We start from the raw sequence: 18848 nt of genomic DNA on the forward strand, positions 1-18848 counted from the left end.
TGTGTCTGCAGAAATCCCCCCCCCCACCCCAAACTGACAAAGCATCTGCCGTCTTCTTTCCTGCTTACAGAAGGATAAGACACGGCCCTGTATTGTACCTCTACGCCTGATTTCCTCTTCTCTGTGTTATCTGTGATGTTGAGCAGGTCTCCGAAGCGCTCGTTGGTGATGAACTGGTGGTGCGTCGGGACAATGCCTGTGTGTCGCCTCGACGCTGTGTCAGCCTCTTCCTGTTCCCGCTTCAGCCGCCGCTGCTCCTCCAAGATTTTCTGTCAGGAAACCATACTGAACTGTTTGTCCCCGGCAGATTATGAGTCTCCTCCACTCTTTTATTCATGTGACACATTCTTTATGTATAATATATGGTTTCCTCATTCGTAACTTAGCTAATGCATTGTCAGTGTACTTTATGAAAGTTACCTCTTTGTCTCCATGACGCCTTCGCAACACTTCATCCTGGCTCTCCCCGAGAACTGGGGATGAGTCTGAAACAGAAACGGCAAGAAGATTACTCAGTGAAGCTTTTTCACTGTCACCCTCAAGACAAATCCAACTCAAGAACAAAACAATTCAAATATAAGGTGATGATATTGCAGTCAACTCCTTAATTCCAATGAATAGAATCATACAAATACATACAATAAATACAATAAATACAACTACGCATGCTTGAAATGAACACCATAATCTCTGCAACACTAAAACAAAAAGCACACACACATCCAAAAAGCCAAATGTATTCCTGCATGCACGAAGGAATGAACACAGAATGGTCCGATGTGTGTCCATGAAAAAACAAAATGCAGGAAAGAAAATGTGAAACCTACTGTATCTTGGCCAAAAGAAATATACATGACATCGTGGTGTTACTGATCAACCAACCAGCATCCATTAGTTTAGTGAAGTTTCACCTTAGCTAGATGTCTTTGAGACTTAATTTGCTCCCCACACCACCATAGATGTTTCATTCTGTGTCCCAGCAAGGGCCACAAGTAACAACTATCAGTGTTTCAGGTTTGTGTCTAATGCGTCCCGGCTGTTACGTAAAAGAAATCAAAGCAGGGGAACATCCTGTCCGGCTAAAACAAACCTTTCATGGTGAGAGAATGAAAGACGGCAGATGTAAATTGTTCCCAAAACAGAAAAAAAACAGATACAGACATGGCGAGACATCAGTTTGACAGAGTGTATGCAATGTTATATTGAAATATCCTGCTTAAACATTACAGAGGAATGCTGGAAGGCTTTCAAAGTCATTGCCTGTGTGAGGACAGGATTTGACGTCTCATTGTGGATCATAAAAGCAGATTATGTTCCATCTACATTTATCTTACACCGTAGTAATAAAACACAGATTCTAGTCTGTATCGATGTAATGCTTATGCAGGCTCTGGCATTCTTGCATACAGCTCAAATCTGATGTCACCAGGAGAAATATACATTACCAAAAGCTGCCTGAACCTCCTACAGTCACTGAAGTGTTTTGATGCGTTTGTGGGACCAAACTCATTCACAGTGAAATGGAAGAGCACCAAACACAGCACACTCAGAATGAGATGGAGGTCTCCCTGTCACTTTGTAAACACACCACACAGACTAGAGATGGAGGGTGGCGGCGTCGCTTTGTGGAGAAAAGGGACACAAGGTGAAAAGAGAGTCGAGATAAATGAGTGACCACAGAGGGAGGAGAGAGGAGGGTGACAGTGGTGAAGGGATGGAGATAGCCACCTCTGCGGTGAGCTGCCAGCGGCTGCAGTAGGTTCCCGTTGGCGTCCAAGCCCTGCCCGTTACTCAGGTGGTCAGTGCTGCTCCCCTCTCCATTACTCAGCCTCTCCAGGACCTCCAGGGAGGACAGGCGCTGAGGGATCAGAGGTCTGGGCTCAGGAGACAAAGTGCAGGGCCTCTGGGTGCCCGTGGTCACCTTTGTGGCTAACAGAGTCCTCCGAGTTTGGTGGGACTGCAGGTTTTTCCGTAATCTGAAAGGAGCAGGGCCCATGAGGAAGAGGTTCCCAGGAAGCGTGGTCTTCTTCTCCTGAGGTGGCCTCTCCTGTTGGGTGGCCTGCTGCCTCTCGTGCCTGAGGATGGTGGTGAAGCGGGTGTAGGAGGCTGGGCAAGAGCCTTTGCATTTGCTGGGTTTGAGGAGGAGTTGATGGTTCAGGTGGTGCAGGTGGTGGTGGTGGTTGTGGAGAAGATGGTTGTGTTGTGTTGGGGAAGCTGTAAGCAGAACTGAGGGACTCTTTGATCCACTGACATTTTGAGGGATCAGTTCGGGTGAACTTTTGCTGAAGATCTGCTCGACCTCGGCCTCAGTGTTGCAGGGTGAATCAGTCCTCACACTGTGTCTGTCCTCTGAGGAGGAAGCAGCCTCCTCCACTGTCACACTGCCTGGTGTCAGGGCCTCCTCCCCACAGCTCTTGCCCTCTGCCTCCACTGGGGAGCAGGCATCCATCTGGGTGGCATCAGCTACCAAAAGGGACTCCGCTGACACTGCAGACGCCATGTAGAGGTGGGCGGGGCTGTGGTTGGGGCTGTGGCCCTGGCTGGAGTGCAGGGTGGGGAGGGAGGAGGAGCGACTGGGCGCCGAGTTGGACCGCTGAATGATCATTTCAAACTCGCTGACCCGTGACGACACAGCATCCCGTGGAATGTTACCCCCGTCATCTGCCTCTGACCTTTCACCCCCGTCGGCCTTTGACTTCTCAAAAAGAGAGGCCAGGCTGCGAACGCTGCCGCTGGGACTGCAGCCGGCCGAGCTGGGCCGCTGGATGTGATGCATGGTCCTGTACAGGCTGGAAAACTCAGATGCGCTCCTCCTAATTGCAGGGGAAACATTCCTGAGGCCATCCGCACACTCGGTGCCACAGCTGGACTTAGAGTCTGAATGTTGCTCGATCTCCCTTTCCTCTGCTCTAGCAAAGTCTGTGTCACATGGCCCCGTGTACAGATCCTCACAGCTGTGGGCCTTTGGGTGCCTGACAGCTTTAGTCCTGCTCTCCTGACTGTCACCACTGGGCGGCAGCAGCTTGGGCTTGAACTTAGAGGGCAGGATTTGGGGTATGCAGGCTTTGGCAGCAGATAGAGGCTTCATACTCTTACACTGGTTACCTATTGCATTACTGGCAAGAACCGATCGACTATTTACAGAGGAGCAGGGTGAAATTATATAGCCATTCCCACCTTTATAATCCACTGGCAAGCATGCAGGACAACAGAATAAACAACATATTAGATTACAATGGTCACAGGTTCACACACACTAAAACAGAGTCAGGCACATTTCTAAAGTAAAGACCAAGTTCCATCAAAAGTAGATGAGAAGAGGAAGCAGACTTGATGCATTGTGCATCAAGTAATAGATGACTATTAAAGTAACAGCATGGTACTGCAGTGAAGAATAATGCTTTGTAAAAATGGAACAAGTGGAAATTTATTGTCTATCAGATTCTTGCATTATCAATATCACTGTAAACAAAAAATAACAAGTGAACATAAAGTATTAAAACAGTAATATGCCATGAAATGTTATGTGATGTTGGAGGTCATATAGGAATTCTCAACACTGACTGCAGTATCAGTACAATTTAAAACAAAAAGAAAAAAAAAATCTTTCCTGTTACCTATTTTGTATTCATACATTTTCCTCCCACATGACTGCTGCCTGTCCCGCTTTAACCTCCTACATATATTCTCCTCTACTTTTAGCAATTACACATGCGGCTGCAGCAAAAAAAAAACCCTGTGGCATCCGTTAATACACTCCTCCCCTACACAGTTGTAAATAAAAAATGTATCCTAAATCAACCTGCCCAGTAAAACATGACTGTCAAGGACCTCTGAGAAATACTCGCCTCTGTTCCTGGCTATAGTATGCTTGTGATAACACTACAGATGGAACCTGGAAGTGACACTTTGACGTGCTGTGAGACGCTTCTGTAGCATGAGGGATCCATCTGTCACAGTCATATCTACCAGAAAAAACACACTAAGGAAGTAAACTAGATATTCTATCCAAGGCATTTGGCAACTAAAGAGTCCTGGCAGCTGAAAAGCCCTCGAGGTGATTCACTTCTTACAAAGACAAAGATTAATACAGTTATTTTCTTATTTTGTGAGCACAAGACAGAGACACATGATGAAGTGTTTGGTTTCTAGCACTTGGTTTTCTCTTTAGGCAGGAGGCTAATGAAGGAGCGTGCTAGTCATTTGACTGGAGTGCCAAATCCATTTACTGCAAGGGCCCACAATATGACTGGGTAAAAGCTGAAACAACTATCGTGATATATCTTTGCTCTAAGCGCCAATATATTAGTTATTATTGTGAAAATATACAAGACTTTAACTCTGAGTGGACAGTTTCTAAAGTGTCTTCCCAGATGTAATGTAATGACATGTATTAGGTCACACTGTCTCTTTCTTTTCTTCTTACATCTCTTCTCCTCCCCAGCCATGTGCGCAGGCATTCCAGCCCCTGACCTCACACTGACAGCTGACTTCCTCATGCCTACCCACCCTCTGTGTCCCTCCTGTTTATCTCACCCCTGTCTGTTTATCTTGTTTGTCCCTCCTCATCCATTCCCTCACTGGCCCTTTGCTCCCTGGCGCTGGAACACTCTGGAGTCCTGCCCTAAGCCTGCCTAGCGACCGGCAGCTCACAACTGGAGCAAGAGCGGGGGGGGGACTCTCCAAGGTTAGCTTCCATCGACTTAGCAAGACAACCTCACTCCCTCCATGAGTTTTCCAAAGCAGATGGCCGGTACACGTTTGATGAAAACATCCATGGCATCAATAATAAATCAAAAGCTGCTGGGGGAATGAATGCTGCGAGGTGATTGGCCAATGCTGTGAGGTCTGGGAGCAAAGAAAATGTGAGGATTCCAACAGAAAGGTAAACGGAAACACATGTATCCCTGTCTGACTCTTTGAACGGCCCAACATCAGAGTCTGTAACTCATTGGTTCTGTCTCAGCAGGAAAGGCCTTTAATGGCCCTCTGTACTGTCTAGCCCCCACATCCATACCCATTAACATACACACACCTGCCATTTTACTGGCCACATATCTAAAGTGGCTCTTATCCTACCTTTAGAGGAGGAGGAGCTGGCTTGGCGCTTGTTTAGGGCCCGCAGACCTTGTAAGGGAATGTCGCCGCCCTCCAGGACACTCTTGTAAACATGGCGGTCGCATTCTGGAGCCCCAGGCTCGCTCGAGGATGATTCTCCGTCCTTCTCCACCTCGCTGTGTCCAGACTTGCTTGAGGAGCTAGACAGTGGTGAGAAGAACGCAGACGACTAATTAAACACAGTCAAATTCATTCAGAGGAGTTTTGTTGCATGTTTTTATGATTACCAGAGGCGCACAAATTGGGTAATGAGCTGTCATATGGTTCCTATTTAGCATATCTTGAGGTAATTCCTGACTTCGCAGACTTGTGGGAGACAAAATAATCAGAGACAGAAAAAACTTGGGAAAGAAAGTGTCGAATATGGAGGCTGATGTTGAGAGGAGGCATTAGCTACCACACATATCTTGGCATTCCAGAGAGGCCGACAGGACAGATTTCTATAAATATTCCCTGAACATTCCCACATGGTGCATCAGCCTCGGCCATGCACCTGTACAACTGTCAGGTTTTACTCTCTTTCACATGGCGCTCACGTGTTACTCACGCTGCTCCTCTATTTGTGCAGACAAACATGGTCATTAAACTGACAGAGACTCCAGTGTCATTTAAGTGAAATAAAAACCCACACAAACCCTTTTCACTAGTGTTAGGAAAAAGAGGATTGTATTTTCCAAAAACGTGTTTTACATCTGCAGTGTTGCCAAGTCAGAGTTTTACAAGCTTGCACAAATGTATGGATACATTACTCTCCTTGTTCACTACCTCGACACAAAAAGCTCATTCATAGCTGTGTGCACTGATGACTGCAGAGAGCCACTAAAATCACATTGGTTCGAGGCCACGTACAAGAATTCACATAAATGCAATACAGGAAATCTGCAGGACAGGAGCCATGCAAGATTTAAGGCAACTGTTTTGGTTATATCAACTATCAGTATGCTGTCTGAGAGAGAGTCTGGAACAGAGTCTAACGCAGGTTAAATGATGAGGAACTCATTTAAATGCCAAGTACTGAGTATGCACTACTTCATCATGATGACAGCTCTTATTGCGAGGCCATACAGACTATTTGGGATAATTTATATCATTCTTTGATGCCTGAAAAGACAAAAATTTACTTGGAGGTTAAGTCATTCATCTAATGACACTACCTTGGCTTATACGGTTTTGTATTTTATGTTTTTCAAAATGTCTCTGATTTCAAAGAGACCCCAAAAGAGAAAAACATCCTGCCCTCAACATATGTGTCTTTGAGGGGAGTCAGTTTATGACTTGAGGTTTTCTTTGAAAAGTTTGGGTGAGTGAACCTCCACCACCCCTTAACCAGGAGCCTCTTCCTTTCAAAATTAACAAAAAATCCATGGATTAAAAAGTTGGATTTTTTTCCCCATAAATTTGGCTATGGTGACATAATGAGTGTAGCAGATGGAAAGTTCTCAGCAGAAATGGAGGGAGGAAGTTTATTTTCCCTGGGCTGTAGCGCGAGACATTTACCATGGCTCAGTCCTAAATTCCTTACATTTTATTACACAAACAGAAATAGAAGATGTCAATCTCGTCGGGCAAAAACAAAAAAGATCAAGGGCTCTGTCGGTGGGCATTGTTTTTGTAACAGCTAGCATCCTCTTTCACAATCCAGTTGCTGGTCATAGTTCTGTACACACACCCATTCAGAGGGAGCTAACGGTTTTTAAGTTATGCAGCAGCTGGGTGAGTTCCCTCTATCCCTGTGACATCCAGGTTGCTGTCTTTAAATAAATCACCACATAGCAGCCATGTCTCCACACTACAACCACCCACCCCTGACAAAAAAACACATGAAATGCAGACAGAGGACACACTGTTCTGGTAGCTTTTTGCCTTATTAACAGGATCTCCTCAGGAAGCCGGAGTCCCCCTGCTGAGGGTGTGTGAGCTGAGCAGGGTGGAGAAATCTTTCACTGACATTTATCCCCATAACATGCCTTAAATTATCATCAGCATGCTGGATGGAGGAAGCAAGATTTAAAGCACAAGTGTTGGAATAAAAGGGAGGCATGGACTTACTACTGCTGCAGGTCGGAGGCTGTTTCCAGGGGGCTGAAAGAGGGGGCACTCTGCAACAAACCAAACAAAGAAGTCATTGATAGATCCACAGGAAGGTCTCCTCCAGCTAGAACAGAGGCAGGAGCATTAGCTACGGTCAGATTCTCTCTGCTTTTCCTCTCTGCCGTTCACTCGCTGGTCTGGGTTTTTGTCTCGAGCACCCGGGGTTCTTAGCGTCTCTGGACTGGGCTTGGCATGGACGAGTAAGCGTGTGTTTTGGCCTGCATGCAAGTTGGAGAAAACAAGCGGCAGTGAGGAGAGTGGAGGGCGGGGGGGAGTGGGCGGGTGGGCGTGCATCGGTCAGGGGGCGCCCATGCGGGGAGGGGGCTGTCACAGGCTCAGCCAATGGGCTGCTGTCTCCCAGTGAAGCCGTCTCTTTTGTCTGGTATTGAGTCACTCTCATTACCACTGGACCAGACCGGGGGACAATTAACCAGCTGGTGGGGCAAGCAGGCCGAATTACACACACACACACACACACACACACACACACACACACACACACACACACACACACACACACGCGCACACACTAACTCGACACTCTATCTCAAACACTTAAAGAGCCAAAAAGAGACACAAATGCTCACTGACAAAGTGAAGAGTACAGTAAAACATTTTCATTGTAGAAACAGATAATTATAACAATGTTATAAAGACAAAAACATAAAGGCAGGAAGAAAAAAAGTGAGTGGATAATATTTAAAGGACTACAAGAGTAAAAGTATTTAGCAGCAGATATTATCTCCAAAACACAGGGGTGGTCACTCAGTGTGGCAGCACCCACTAGCATTTTGAATGGTTTAGAGCCAACTAATTTTAGCCCACTGTTTCTGTTGCTTTCCTCTTTTCAGACGTCACAGCAGGTAAAAATAACAGACGTGACACGGGCACTATGAATAAGAGCGCAAGTGTTGTTTGCAAATACGATTGCACAATCCCATCCTAGCCAGCCTGGCCCTGCAGTTAATACCACATCCACTTCCCCACGGCGCGGCCAAGTCTCCGCTTCCACACACTGATGACCAGACAAGGAGCATTCTCAACAGCTCGTTTGCCACAACATGCCTTTGCACTTAGTTGCCAGGGCAGGATGATCATTTATAACCTTTCAGAATAAATGCCTATCTTTATAAGAACAGAACATCAGGCTGGCAGGTCTATAGTCTGATCTATTTATAAAGCCAAATGTTCCATGTCGACTCAGGGAACACGCCAGTGTCACTGAATAATCTGCAGCTCTTTCTTGCTCTGCCACGTCTTGTATACCCCTCCCTCAAATCTGATATCAGGGGGGAGAAAAAAGTGTTCTCTTGCACCCTAGGGTAATTGGGCTTATACACATACAGCATCAGTGGAAAGTAAACAGGAAACAAGCATGGAAGGCTTATCTGGAGTAAAGGAATGGAATCTTAATCTGGTTATTTACAAGATGCCTGATTAGTGTCAGTTAAAGGAAAACTTCACCCCCCAAAATGATCATTTGTATATCAATTACGCACCCTGTGTTACAATGAAACCGTGATAAAGACTTTGTTTTCCTTGGGTGCCTCAGACAAACAAAGAATCCAAAAATAGAGAAAATTCTTGGTGAATTGAAGTCATGGGTGGCAGCGTTAAACAGCAGCAAAACTATAACAAAACATCTCTTCATGAACCCTCATACAACTCCTGCAGTATAATCCAAGTCTCATTTTTCGAGTTGTATGCTCAATATTTTGCAAACAGACAGCTCTTGTTTGACAGGGTAAAACTTGTTTATGCTCTCTTCAAAGCCAGACTCAATTGACATGACTAGTAATTTTACCTAGCTGAACATGGGAGCTACTGGTCTACTGCTGCCTTGATCTGCGTTACTGCATGATTTAGGTGAATCTGAACTAACCCTTTCAAACACCATAGTCGCACAATAACACACACAAACTAACTGATTGTGGACCAGCAGCTCCCATGTTCAGAGAGGTAAAATTACTATTTTTCTCAATGGTGTCTGGCTTTGCAGAGAGCAAAGATAAGTTTCACTTTTAGCTCAGTTCCCTGTGGGAAAAAGCTGTCTGGATAAATGACTTGGATTATACTGCAGGAGTTGTGTGAGAGTTTGTAAATGGTTGTTTGATACAGTTTTGCTGTCATTAAACGAGGTCGCTTATGAGTTTAATTCATCAAGAATTCTCTCTCTTTGGATTCTTTGTTCACTGTGGAGGCATGCAAGACAGATTTCTTCACAAATTCAACATAACACAGGGTGAGTAACTGATATACTGATAATGATCATTTGAGTCTTGAAGTATTCCTGTAATGTGAACTCTACTTCATATAAAAGAGTAAAACTGCTTATACACTGATATCACTGAACATCCCTTACTCTTAGAAAAATGTTATATCCAGCTTATGAAATGAGGCTAACGAGCGTAAAACAAAGATTCTAGAAAATGTTGACTTATCAGATGAAGACATATACATAGAGGATGAAAGTGCTCGCTAAATGCAGTAAGAAATGTCCGAAGCTGTATATGGGCATGAATCAAGGCCTCAGTGAGTCAGTGGAACACCGATGACAACGTTTCTGCAGAATTTCATGTGCATGTTTCCTAACAGGTGTCCCCAGCTACTCAAAGCTGCTTTCATATTCAAAATAGCATTCATGAGTAGGTCATGGTAACATGAATCTCATTCTTTCCAGCACCTTATTTGTGTTGATATGTACTCATGAAAACAAACAGCTCCCCCAGAGTGAAGGGGCCTGTTATAGCCATGAGCGCCCCTCAGCTCATCTCTGCTAAATGCTTAAAGGTAAAGGCTAAGTGTGTAACAGAGGTTAAAAATGAAAGCACAATGAGCTGGCGGGCTTACAGAGTTGCCTCCTTTAGAATATGTCAGGTGGTGGTGGGGGTGGGGGGGTTGTCTATGTAACTCAGCGCTGAGACAGTGTGGCAGCAGCCCCCTCGTCAGCATATGCTCGGCAGATGGAGTCACTCTGTCGGTTGTAGGGGGGCAAAATGCTCTTCCTGACCATAGTTATGTGTGGAATTCCAGCTCCAGCTCACCATGTATATCGATGAGCTTATGTTTGACCGTAACTGTCACTGGGTGTGTGCTTAGACTTGAACCCAGAAGTTGTTAATATTAATCAAGAGGACCATTACGGTGATTATACAAAGGTGTCACTTATACTCAGCTGCTATTAGGTAACTAGGAGAGGCCACTAGTGGATGAGTAATAATGATTTGACAGGACGGGATAAAGAAGAGGAGAAAATAGTGCAGTCTTGTAGGATTACTTAATGTAGTACTTAGAGTAAGCCTTCTCTTTAGAGGTATTTAGCTGACAACTGGCTAATTAGTAGTGTGAAACCACATGAAGACTGTTATAAAGATGTGGAGCAGATGAACTTTTAACACTGTCAAGAAGAAGTTTCCTCTTCTTAAAATACTACTTCATTAGTATAAGTGGTTCTCCACAGCACTCCACAGGTTATTTTTAAGAACAAGACCTAACTGGACCAGAGCCATGAAGGCCTAGCTCTTCATTTAACCCCCGAGCATAGTAGTTTTTGCAGACTTTCAGCCATATCTCTCCTCCGGTAATACTGAGTGAGTGCTAATATGTCAATCAAACTCCAATGAGCCAGAGTGTCTGGCTGGGCCTTAAGGTCAAATACTGCACATACCAGGTGCAGCTTTAGAAGTGACTTTGACATTAAACAGGAGCCAGTCATCAAGCCCAGATCATCTGGCAAACATCCAGGCTGCCATGAGACAGAGTCGGCCGCCTCCACCACTAAACCTCCTCCGCATATACACTAACCTGGAACGAGAGAGACCCTGCCTCTGCGTCTGGCTGATGCTAGGACATGACCTCATGTTGTAGTTAGTGGTGCCACCTCATATGATCCAGGGTGTGGCAGTGTGGCAATGACTGACAGAGAGCGAGCAGAACCAACATCTGTTCGTGGGCGGCCAATGCCATGCTTGTCTGGTGCCAACTAAGACCTGAGGCATGGATCTGTCATGACATCGTATACTGCTGCAACATGCCTGCACCCGTTTGTGTATTTTAGTAAATACACCAGATAGCAGACGAGCAGCAATCATTATTTCAAGGACCTGGGATTATCCTGGAGCCTAATGCTCGGGAGGACTGCAGCCTCTCCAAGTGAAACTGGATGAATCATCCAGGCCAGACCTAAGGCTTATGATATGTATTCTAGTTGGCAAGGTGCACATCAAAAAACAACAAAACAAAGTGTTCCTCCTGGGTGTTGAGTTAACGAGACAAGATGCTCTTGTAAAGAAAACAGGACAGTGATAAACTCAGCCCTGTGATAATTTAAATGATCTTTTATCATGGACACCTGCGCTACTACTGAAGCATAACAAACCCTAATCAATAATCAGCCTTATAAAATATTAACTATCTAAACTGCACAGGGTAAAAGCCGCAGCTAACTTAAGTGTCAGACACTTTTCTGTTGCCTGAGCTGATCGAGCTCATTCAGCATCACAAATACAGATAAATTGCTGAGACACACTTATTAAGACGGCAAAAATAGATCTCAGTCAACTATTTTAGACACAATGTCCTTTTAAATCGTATGAGGTGGTGGGGAGGAATGACAGTAGCTATATCGAGTACAAGTTGCTGCAGGTAGGTTTGCGTCCAAAAACAGTGAACATTCAAAGTAAATAGAGTTTATGATTAAAAAAATAGGAATGAATAAATGGTGATCAGTAGTTGGTCTCATTAAGCCACGTTGATGGGACACATGGTAGTAAATTTAGTTCAAGAGGAAACACATGTTCCTCTTACACATGCTGTCGCAGGATCAATTAAAATAATACAGTACAATACTGCAAGTGAAAGTGGGAGTAGAAACTGAGGTAGTCCATATAGACAGACACGGTTTGTTTAGGCATTATTTGAACATGGATGTTATCACATGCAGTAACATACAATATACTGTCACTTTAAAGACAGCGACCACTTACCGCTTTGTCAAACTCCATCTCTGAAAAGAATTTATACCAAGGCTCATTCTCTAAATCTACATCTTCTGGATTTACATCCTGAGTCTAGGGGCATGGCAACGAGAAGAGGAGGAGAAAGACAAAGAGAAAGACAGTTCAGACAGCACAGAATAAACACACCAAGGTAATGAGTCTATCAGATAGTGTGGATTGAGCCCATGTTTGTATCCAATATCATAAATGACTGATTGTGACTGATTTCTTTATGAAACGTAAATTAAAGGACAGGTTCACATTTATTCAAGTCTATCTTTAAAGTGCTGTACGTAACTCTGGAGAGATAAAGCTGATTGTAAAGAGTCAGATTGTCAGGTACCAATGCTTTGGGTTGGTGGTTTCCAATCTACTCTGTCATAATCAAATAAAGCCAGAAAATGCCAATTAATTAATCTTAAATATACAAGACTGGTATCAATCTATTCATCTACCTAATTAAAAAGCATATTCCCCAAACAGTAGAGCATTAACAAAGTTACAGGTCACCATAATTGTTTCTCCTATACATACTGTTACTATCCTTTCAGTGCAGTTCAGCAAGGAAAACACTGTCCAACTAAATATAAAGTAGACTTAAACTTGATTTGACTGCTGGGGGCTCACATTTGCTTTGGCTGAACTTTTGAATATGATTTTGCCTCTCTTCCGTTGCAGCTGGTCTGCAATTGCCTTGGTCAGTATGGCCAGGAGGTACAATTTCAGCCTATTCAAAACTGTCTGAATAAACCTTAAAATATTAAAAACTCTTTCAATGTACATATGAGCATATGGGTACTGTATTAAAATAGACTTGAAATAAACACGAACCAAGCCTTTGACATTTACTTAAGTGCAGTTATTAAATCTGAACTGCTTTTTGTTGTTTTTACTTTACTCCACCTAATCAACAGACACATACTGATGACGACCAACAAAACATGCATTTTCTGACAATGTAGTAAAATCATCTTTAAAATACTGCATAGTCTAAAGTATTTTTTTTTTTTGCAAGACCCAAAGTAAGTCAGTGCCAACATGATTTTAAGCACCAGAGAATAAAAAGAACAGACCTGACGTAGAAAATGACCAGCTGACGCAACAAGAACACTGACCCATGATACCAGCAGAGTCCATTATTGCACGGTGGCTCCAGGATGAACTGGAGCGAACTCTCTATAATGAGTGTGACGGTTGCCACTGGGATCGAGCCAGATATTGGCTAACGACATCTACCAGCTTGATGTGCATCAGACAAACAATAATTACATAATCAATTAACAACCTAAACACAACACTCATCACCTCCATGTCCTCTATTATGTAACAGGGAAATTTAAAAGACCACAGACCTGAGAAATCTAAATGCAAAAGGTTTTATATATGTGAATAGTACACTGTAGATCTTGGGAGCAGCTACTAATGATCTATTATATGTAACAAAGCTCATCCTCAAAAGACAGCCCTCAAGGACACTGAATAATGTCACGCCATTTGATTCAGCACAAAACTGCACAGGCTAGAGATGAAAGTAGGCTAGAGAGCATTACACTTCCTCTAAAGAAAACACACAGGATCCATGTTTTGTGTCTGCGCTGGGATCCTCTCACACCGAGCTGATTCGGCTCAATAACCTTAAATTGCAGACAGGAAGACAATGGCTATCCTTGTAAGTGATACTCCCCTGCTGCCAGGCAGGATCATCTGTCACCGCAACAGGACACCGTTTAGGAATGTGGTGCACATGGCAATTCAGGCTACACATACGTCGCCGTCCGAGCTGTTAGTGAAGCTGCCACCCGGGAGCTTAGATACAGAGGTGGTGGGTGGGTGAGGGGGGTGCATGGTGGGTGGAGTGGGGGACAGCTTACACGACATGCACACAGAAAGAAGGAGAGAGGGAGAGAGAGAGAGAAGGAGGCAGACAGACAGGCGGCTAGCATACCGTTCTCTCCAGCTTCAGCACCGACGATTTCCCCGGCTCATACTCAAAGATGCTCTTGGGCTCAGCGCGGTACTTCCTGGTGTCTACCTTTTTATCCGGGGGCTCCCACTCGTTCCTGCGGAGAGGCGGGTGTCAAGGAGGGGTGGGGTGTGGGATGGAAGAGAGCCAATCCTTATCAAGTAGTCTCCATGGCAACCAGCATAGGCTAAGATGTTTGTTTTTTTTAATCATAAACATGACGTCCGCCCTCATTATCCCTGCTCTCTCTCCTCCTGTCGCTCTCCTCCTCTAATGATGATATGACAGAAAATCCAATTCGCAGTTGAGCCGCATCAGTAATTCGATAAGGTAAACAAGATTGGACCTGGTGACAAAAAACAGAGTGCAGCATTTCCTGGGAGGATTTCTTACTGTATTGGACAGCCACCACTAAAATTACTACTCAGGACTGAAATAAGACTCATGAATAAGACATACCCAATTTACACCTTTAAATAAATAAAAAGAAAATTCGCCCTGAGCATCAAGAACATCAAGCAGCATTGTTTTTTTCAAATACATGTTCAGCAATGTGCCCCTTCATACATAACCGCTGAGGAAAGATAAAGGTCAGTCCTCAACATGTCATCTGCAGCTCTAATGGGCAACAGTTTATCCTCCATCACCTGTCCTCCTTCATCACTCCATCACTCATTTCTCTCAGAGCAGATCATCCTGTGGCCGTGCTGACATGCATGTGGAGGGGTGAGACTAATCACCCCTTCGGTATAAACTGGGGGACACAGTAGTGAAAGCCACTGGGGACAAAGTAACATCAGATTGAGCAATAAGGAATTGCTTTTACATCCTGCTGTGCACAGTCATGTTTAGTCACGCTTACTAGCATTATATGTAAATGAAGACAAAAACAAACTGTCGGTTTAAGAAACAAACATAAACACAATTTCTCTACTTAGAATTATATTTATGGTGAGTCATTTTTATATCTTGGTGTTTGAAGTATTTCAAGTTGTTGATAGCGCCTTTCATCACTAACAAACATGGACAGCACTGCGCTTTTGTGTTAGGAGACACTAGAGGACAAAATTTCATTTGAGATTTTGGGCTATTTTGCCTCTGTGATATGTTGTCTTTCAGACTGGTGGAAGGAAAATGTCCAAAATACACATTTAGGTGTTTATTTTAGTTCTGGAAATGTTAACAAATTAGCCTCTATTTACTTTACTACTTTATCTTTTTTTAAACAGAACATTAAAGAGAAAATTTAATACGAAAAAGTACTGACTTAATATAAATTATCAACTGGGGAAGTTCTCTGGTGATATCTATTAGTGAACATTGTCTTATTTTTGGTCGAAAATTATATGGAATTTTAAGTACATTACATTTAAAGGCCATTTTGTCAAAGTATTTTTTTCTCATACTCTGAGCCATAAATCTCTACTTCAGTAGCACTTACATAAACCAAACATCTCAGTTTAATTCCTGTTTATATTCTGAAGGTCATTACAGAGGGGTTTGTTTATATATCATTCATAGCCTGATTTACATAACATTTTTTTCTAAAATTATGGCAAAAATTTTTTTATGGCTGTTGATAGTGTTTTCTGATTTATGGAGTGATTAAAAGAGATATCCCAAATCCCCACTTAAAGACCTTTGCTTCTACTATGTCAACAAAATGAAAGAAGAATTTTGAACCTGGCTTCATCCATTGTTCAGATTTCTATTCTGGAAATGTATGCAAATTAGCACATATTTAATAAGATAATGCCTAATTTGCATATTAATTTATTTATTTTTATTTAGAAAACTCAAGTTCAATAAATTACTGTCTTAATGTAAATGATCAGCTGAGAAAGTTACATGGTGATATCTATTAGTTAAAAGTTTGACCCTAATCACCAGTGGTCTCCTCTTAAATATCAAAGTGAATATCATAAGGAGTGTTGGAGCAAATGGAGGACACTGACCTTTTGGCAGAGGGTTTGAGGGAAGAGGACCGTGTTGGCACAGGCATCGACCGGCCTCTTGAATCGACCTCTGCATCACTTTTTGAGCGTGGGACTGCTCTCACTGAAAACAGGCACATTAATATCAACAGACTTAACAGCATGATACTCAGCTGCATTAAACCTGAAGATGTTACTGATGTGTAAAACACGTTATCTTGGATGAAAGACTAATAATGGATCATACACAGTTTTTATTAACTTTTTCAAAATTGTACTTGAATGAAAGTTCAACTCACAATCTTCCAAGTAACCAAAGGGAGTGTGACCATCATCTGAAAGTGACAATAACCAAAAATCATTTATCACAGCTTGTATCTATCTATACTGTGTTACTTGAAAAGTAATGAATATAGCACAAAACTAAATAATTCACAAGGCATTAAACCCACTCTGCCTCACACCTTCCATTAGGCCATTACAGGTTCACCAAACATAATCAAAGAGTGTCAAATCAAAGCACTTTACAGGAAGCATTACTGAGCTAAAAAGGGATGCAGGCATCGATGAGCATCGAGGCTCTGAATAAGTAATGCATTGTAAAGCAAAAACACGACTGCCACATCTCTGTGTAAGTTATATTTTCTATCAGACCAGACTTACTGAATCATATCAGTCACAGCTACATACAGAGGTAATCATGTCAAGCTCAGAAAACCCACTGTTGAGCACATGGTGCAACTAAAGACGAAAAATAAGCATCCAGGCAGCTCTTTCTCTGCACACAACACTTGCCTCCTTCAGTAGAATGGGCAGACCCATAGCTAAAACCAGGAACCTAAACCTAATCATCAAGAAAACAGTGACAGGTGAAGCTTGTTAGCAGCCGTACACAGTCTGAAGGTTACCTTCTGCCTGAGAGACTCTACACAGGACAATAGAGCCCTCAGTCTCAGTGCAGGACTGCAGCAGCCTCTAGTGGTTACAACAGCGCACTACACCAAAAGACTGATCATGCTCATCAGTATGATGACAATTCTGTTATTTACGTATTAATGAAATATTGTTTAAAAAAATAGCTGTCTGAAGCTTTTAATATTAGATGGTTAACAGCATAAAGAGAAAAGCCATGGGTAATTGTTACACTTTGTTAAGTGAATGTAGAATGACACTACGAGGCTTCGTGCATCATCCTTCACAACATGTCAATATCAGGTATCAAAGTCATCAAGTTTACAGCTTACTATGTTTAAATGAAGATTTTAAAGGCCCACTCCGTATTAATTAGAAGTTACAGTGCATTTATTTTATACTTTACAAAGCTTACCAGTGTTTAACTATTAATCATAGCATAGCAGTTTATAGCAGAACATTAAAGGAGTACTCCAGCAATTTAGTATTACACTTTGATGTAGTTGGGGGAATTACTAAAGACCCATTTAAAAACGGTGGTCAAAATTGGTACAGCAGAAGATGCTACTATATTTCCCATAATGCAACTCTTCTAAATGCCTTGCCCCCAGTTTGTAATGTAGAATTTCTTCTCTGATTCTCCAGGCTCTATCTGAGATAACCCCAATGACATCACCAGGGTTACTACTCTAGACATGTAAACTGACAGTCATGTGTAAAATTTATGGACTGCCCCTTTAATAACTTTCTACATGGAAAACATATTATTTATATCATTTCATTTCCCTTCAATTTAAGAGTGTATGTTAAACTGAGCTAGATCAGGATATCTGCACAAAACCTGCAGTGTATTCAAAGTTTATGGAAATAGTGGCATCATGGTATGGAACAGATGTTGGAAAATATTAGGTAAAGACTTTCAAATACTTTGGGCATCATAAAGGTATGAGAGGTTTTGCACTTGACAGGTTAAACACAGCTAAAGTATTTGAAAGGGCCCAGGATGGCTGCAGGTCAGTAAAGCCAACGAGAGTGGAGTCACTCGGCCGTCGGATACCTTTTGATTTCATCTGAATGTCATAGTTCTCAGGGAAAATGTAGGTGGGGCGGTAAGGATTTTCCTCAATAGGCTCTGAGCACAGTGATGGAGAGACAAAACAGAGCGTGACATAACATACAAACACATATAGAAACACACACAGGACTCGGACACCAACAGGGAAACGTGACAGATGAAAATTGGTCGGACATACAAAATGTGGAAATGATGATTTTTTTCTTACCGGGTATTCTGTGTATCTGTTTGAACATTGTCTTGTACCAGTCTTTGGACTTCTCAGTGTTCTGAAATCAAGAAATATGAATTCTAAATGAATAGGTGAGGATGAGAGACAAATATATCAACATTGGGCTCCCAGCAGAGCAGCGTACAGTGTAACATGGAGCAGAGCCATTGCTGTTATTAGTTACGCCTGCTATTGCCAATAAAAAGACAAAAATCACTCTCACATCAGAATACATCAACAACATACTATGTTATAATAAAGCATAGTAGTATAGAGCTTTATATAACCACTAATTATTTTACTCTGACATCAAAGACCTGTGTATCATATGAACAAAACACCCATTTAACGTCTGCAGTGAGTAGATTTGTCTTCATCTGACGGTTGGTTTTGTTGCTCACCCGTACGGGCACAATGGGCTTGTTGAGAGGACCGAGGACAGGGGAGTGCAGTGATAGCCGCAGCCTCTTCCAGTCCATATCAGGGACTGGACTGACCGAGTCTCTCCCAGGATCAGGGCTTTTGTCTCTTTCTGGGGTTGGGTCTG

General features: G+C 42.8%; 1 protein-coding gene across 4 annotated transcripts in view; it reads right to left on the reverse strand.

Annotated features, from left to right (window-relative positions):
• Window positions 1-18848, reverse strand: part of LOC126406258 (sorbin and SH3 domain-containing protein 1) — a 48952-nt gene that overhangs the window by 12020 nt on the left and 18084 nt on the right. For 3 of the 4 annotated variants that reach the window (XM_050070390.1, XM_050070392.1, XM_050070391.1), the window contains exons 8-18: window positions 18703-18845; window positions 18299-18359; window positions 18073-18147; window positions 16403-16438; window positions 16125-16227; window positions 14152-14266; window positions 12195-12278; window positions 7168-7217; window positions 5080-5258; window positions 421-485; window positions 99-269 (exon numbers count right to left, since the gene is read on the reverse strand). In XM_050070390.1, the coding sequence (XP_049926347.1) occupies window positions 99-269; window positions 421-485; window positions 5080-5258; window positions 7168-7217; window positions 12195-12278; window positions 14152-14266; window positions 16125-16227; window positions 16403-16438; window positions 18073-18147; window positions 18299-18359; window positions 18703-18845 (1082 nt within the window). Of the gene's footprint in view, window positions 1-98; window positions 270-420; window positions 486-1728; window positions 3190-5079; window positions 5259-7167; window positions 7218-12194; window positions 12279-14151; window positions 14267-16124; window positions 16228-16402; window positions 16439-18072; window positions 18148-18298; window positions 18360-18702; window positions 18846-18848 lie in introns of all 4 variants that reach the window. The other variant, XM_050070393.1, reaches the window with a different exon arrangement.

Source organism: Epinephelus moara, chromosome 19 (assembly GCF_006386435.1).
Source record: "Epinephelus moara isolate mb chromosome 19, YSFRI_EMoa_1.0, whole genome shotgun sequence".
In the NCBI taxonomy this organism is placed as follows: Eukaryota; Metazoa; Chordata; class Actinopteri; order Perciformes; family Serranidae; genus Epinephelus; species Epinephelus moara.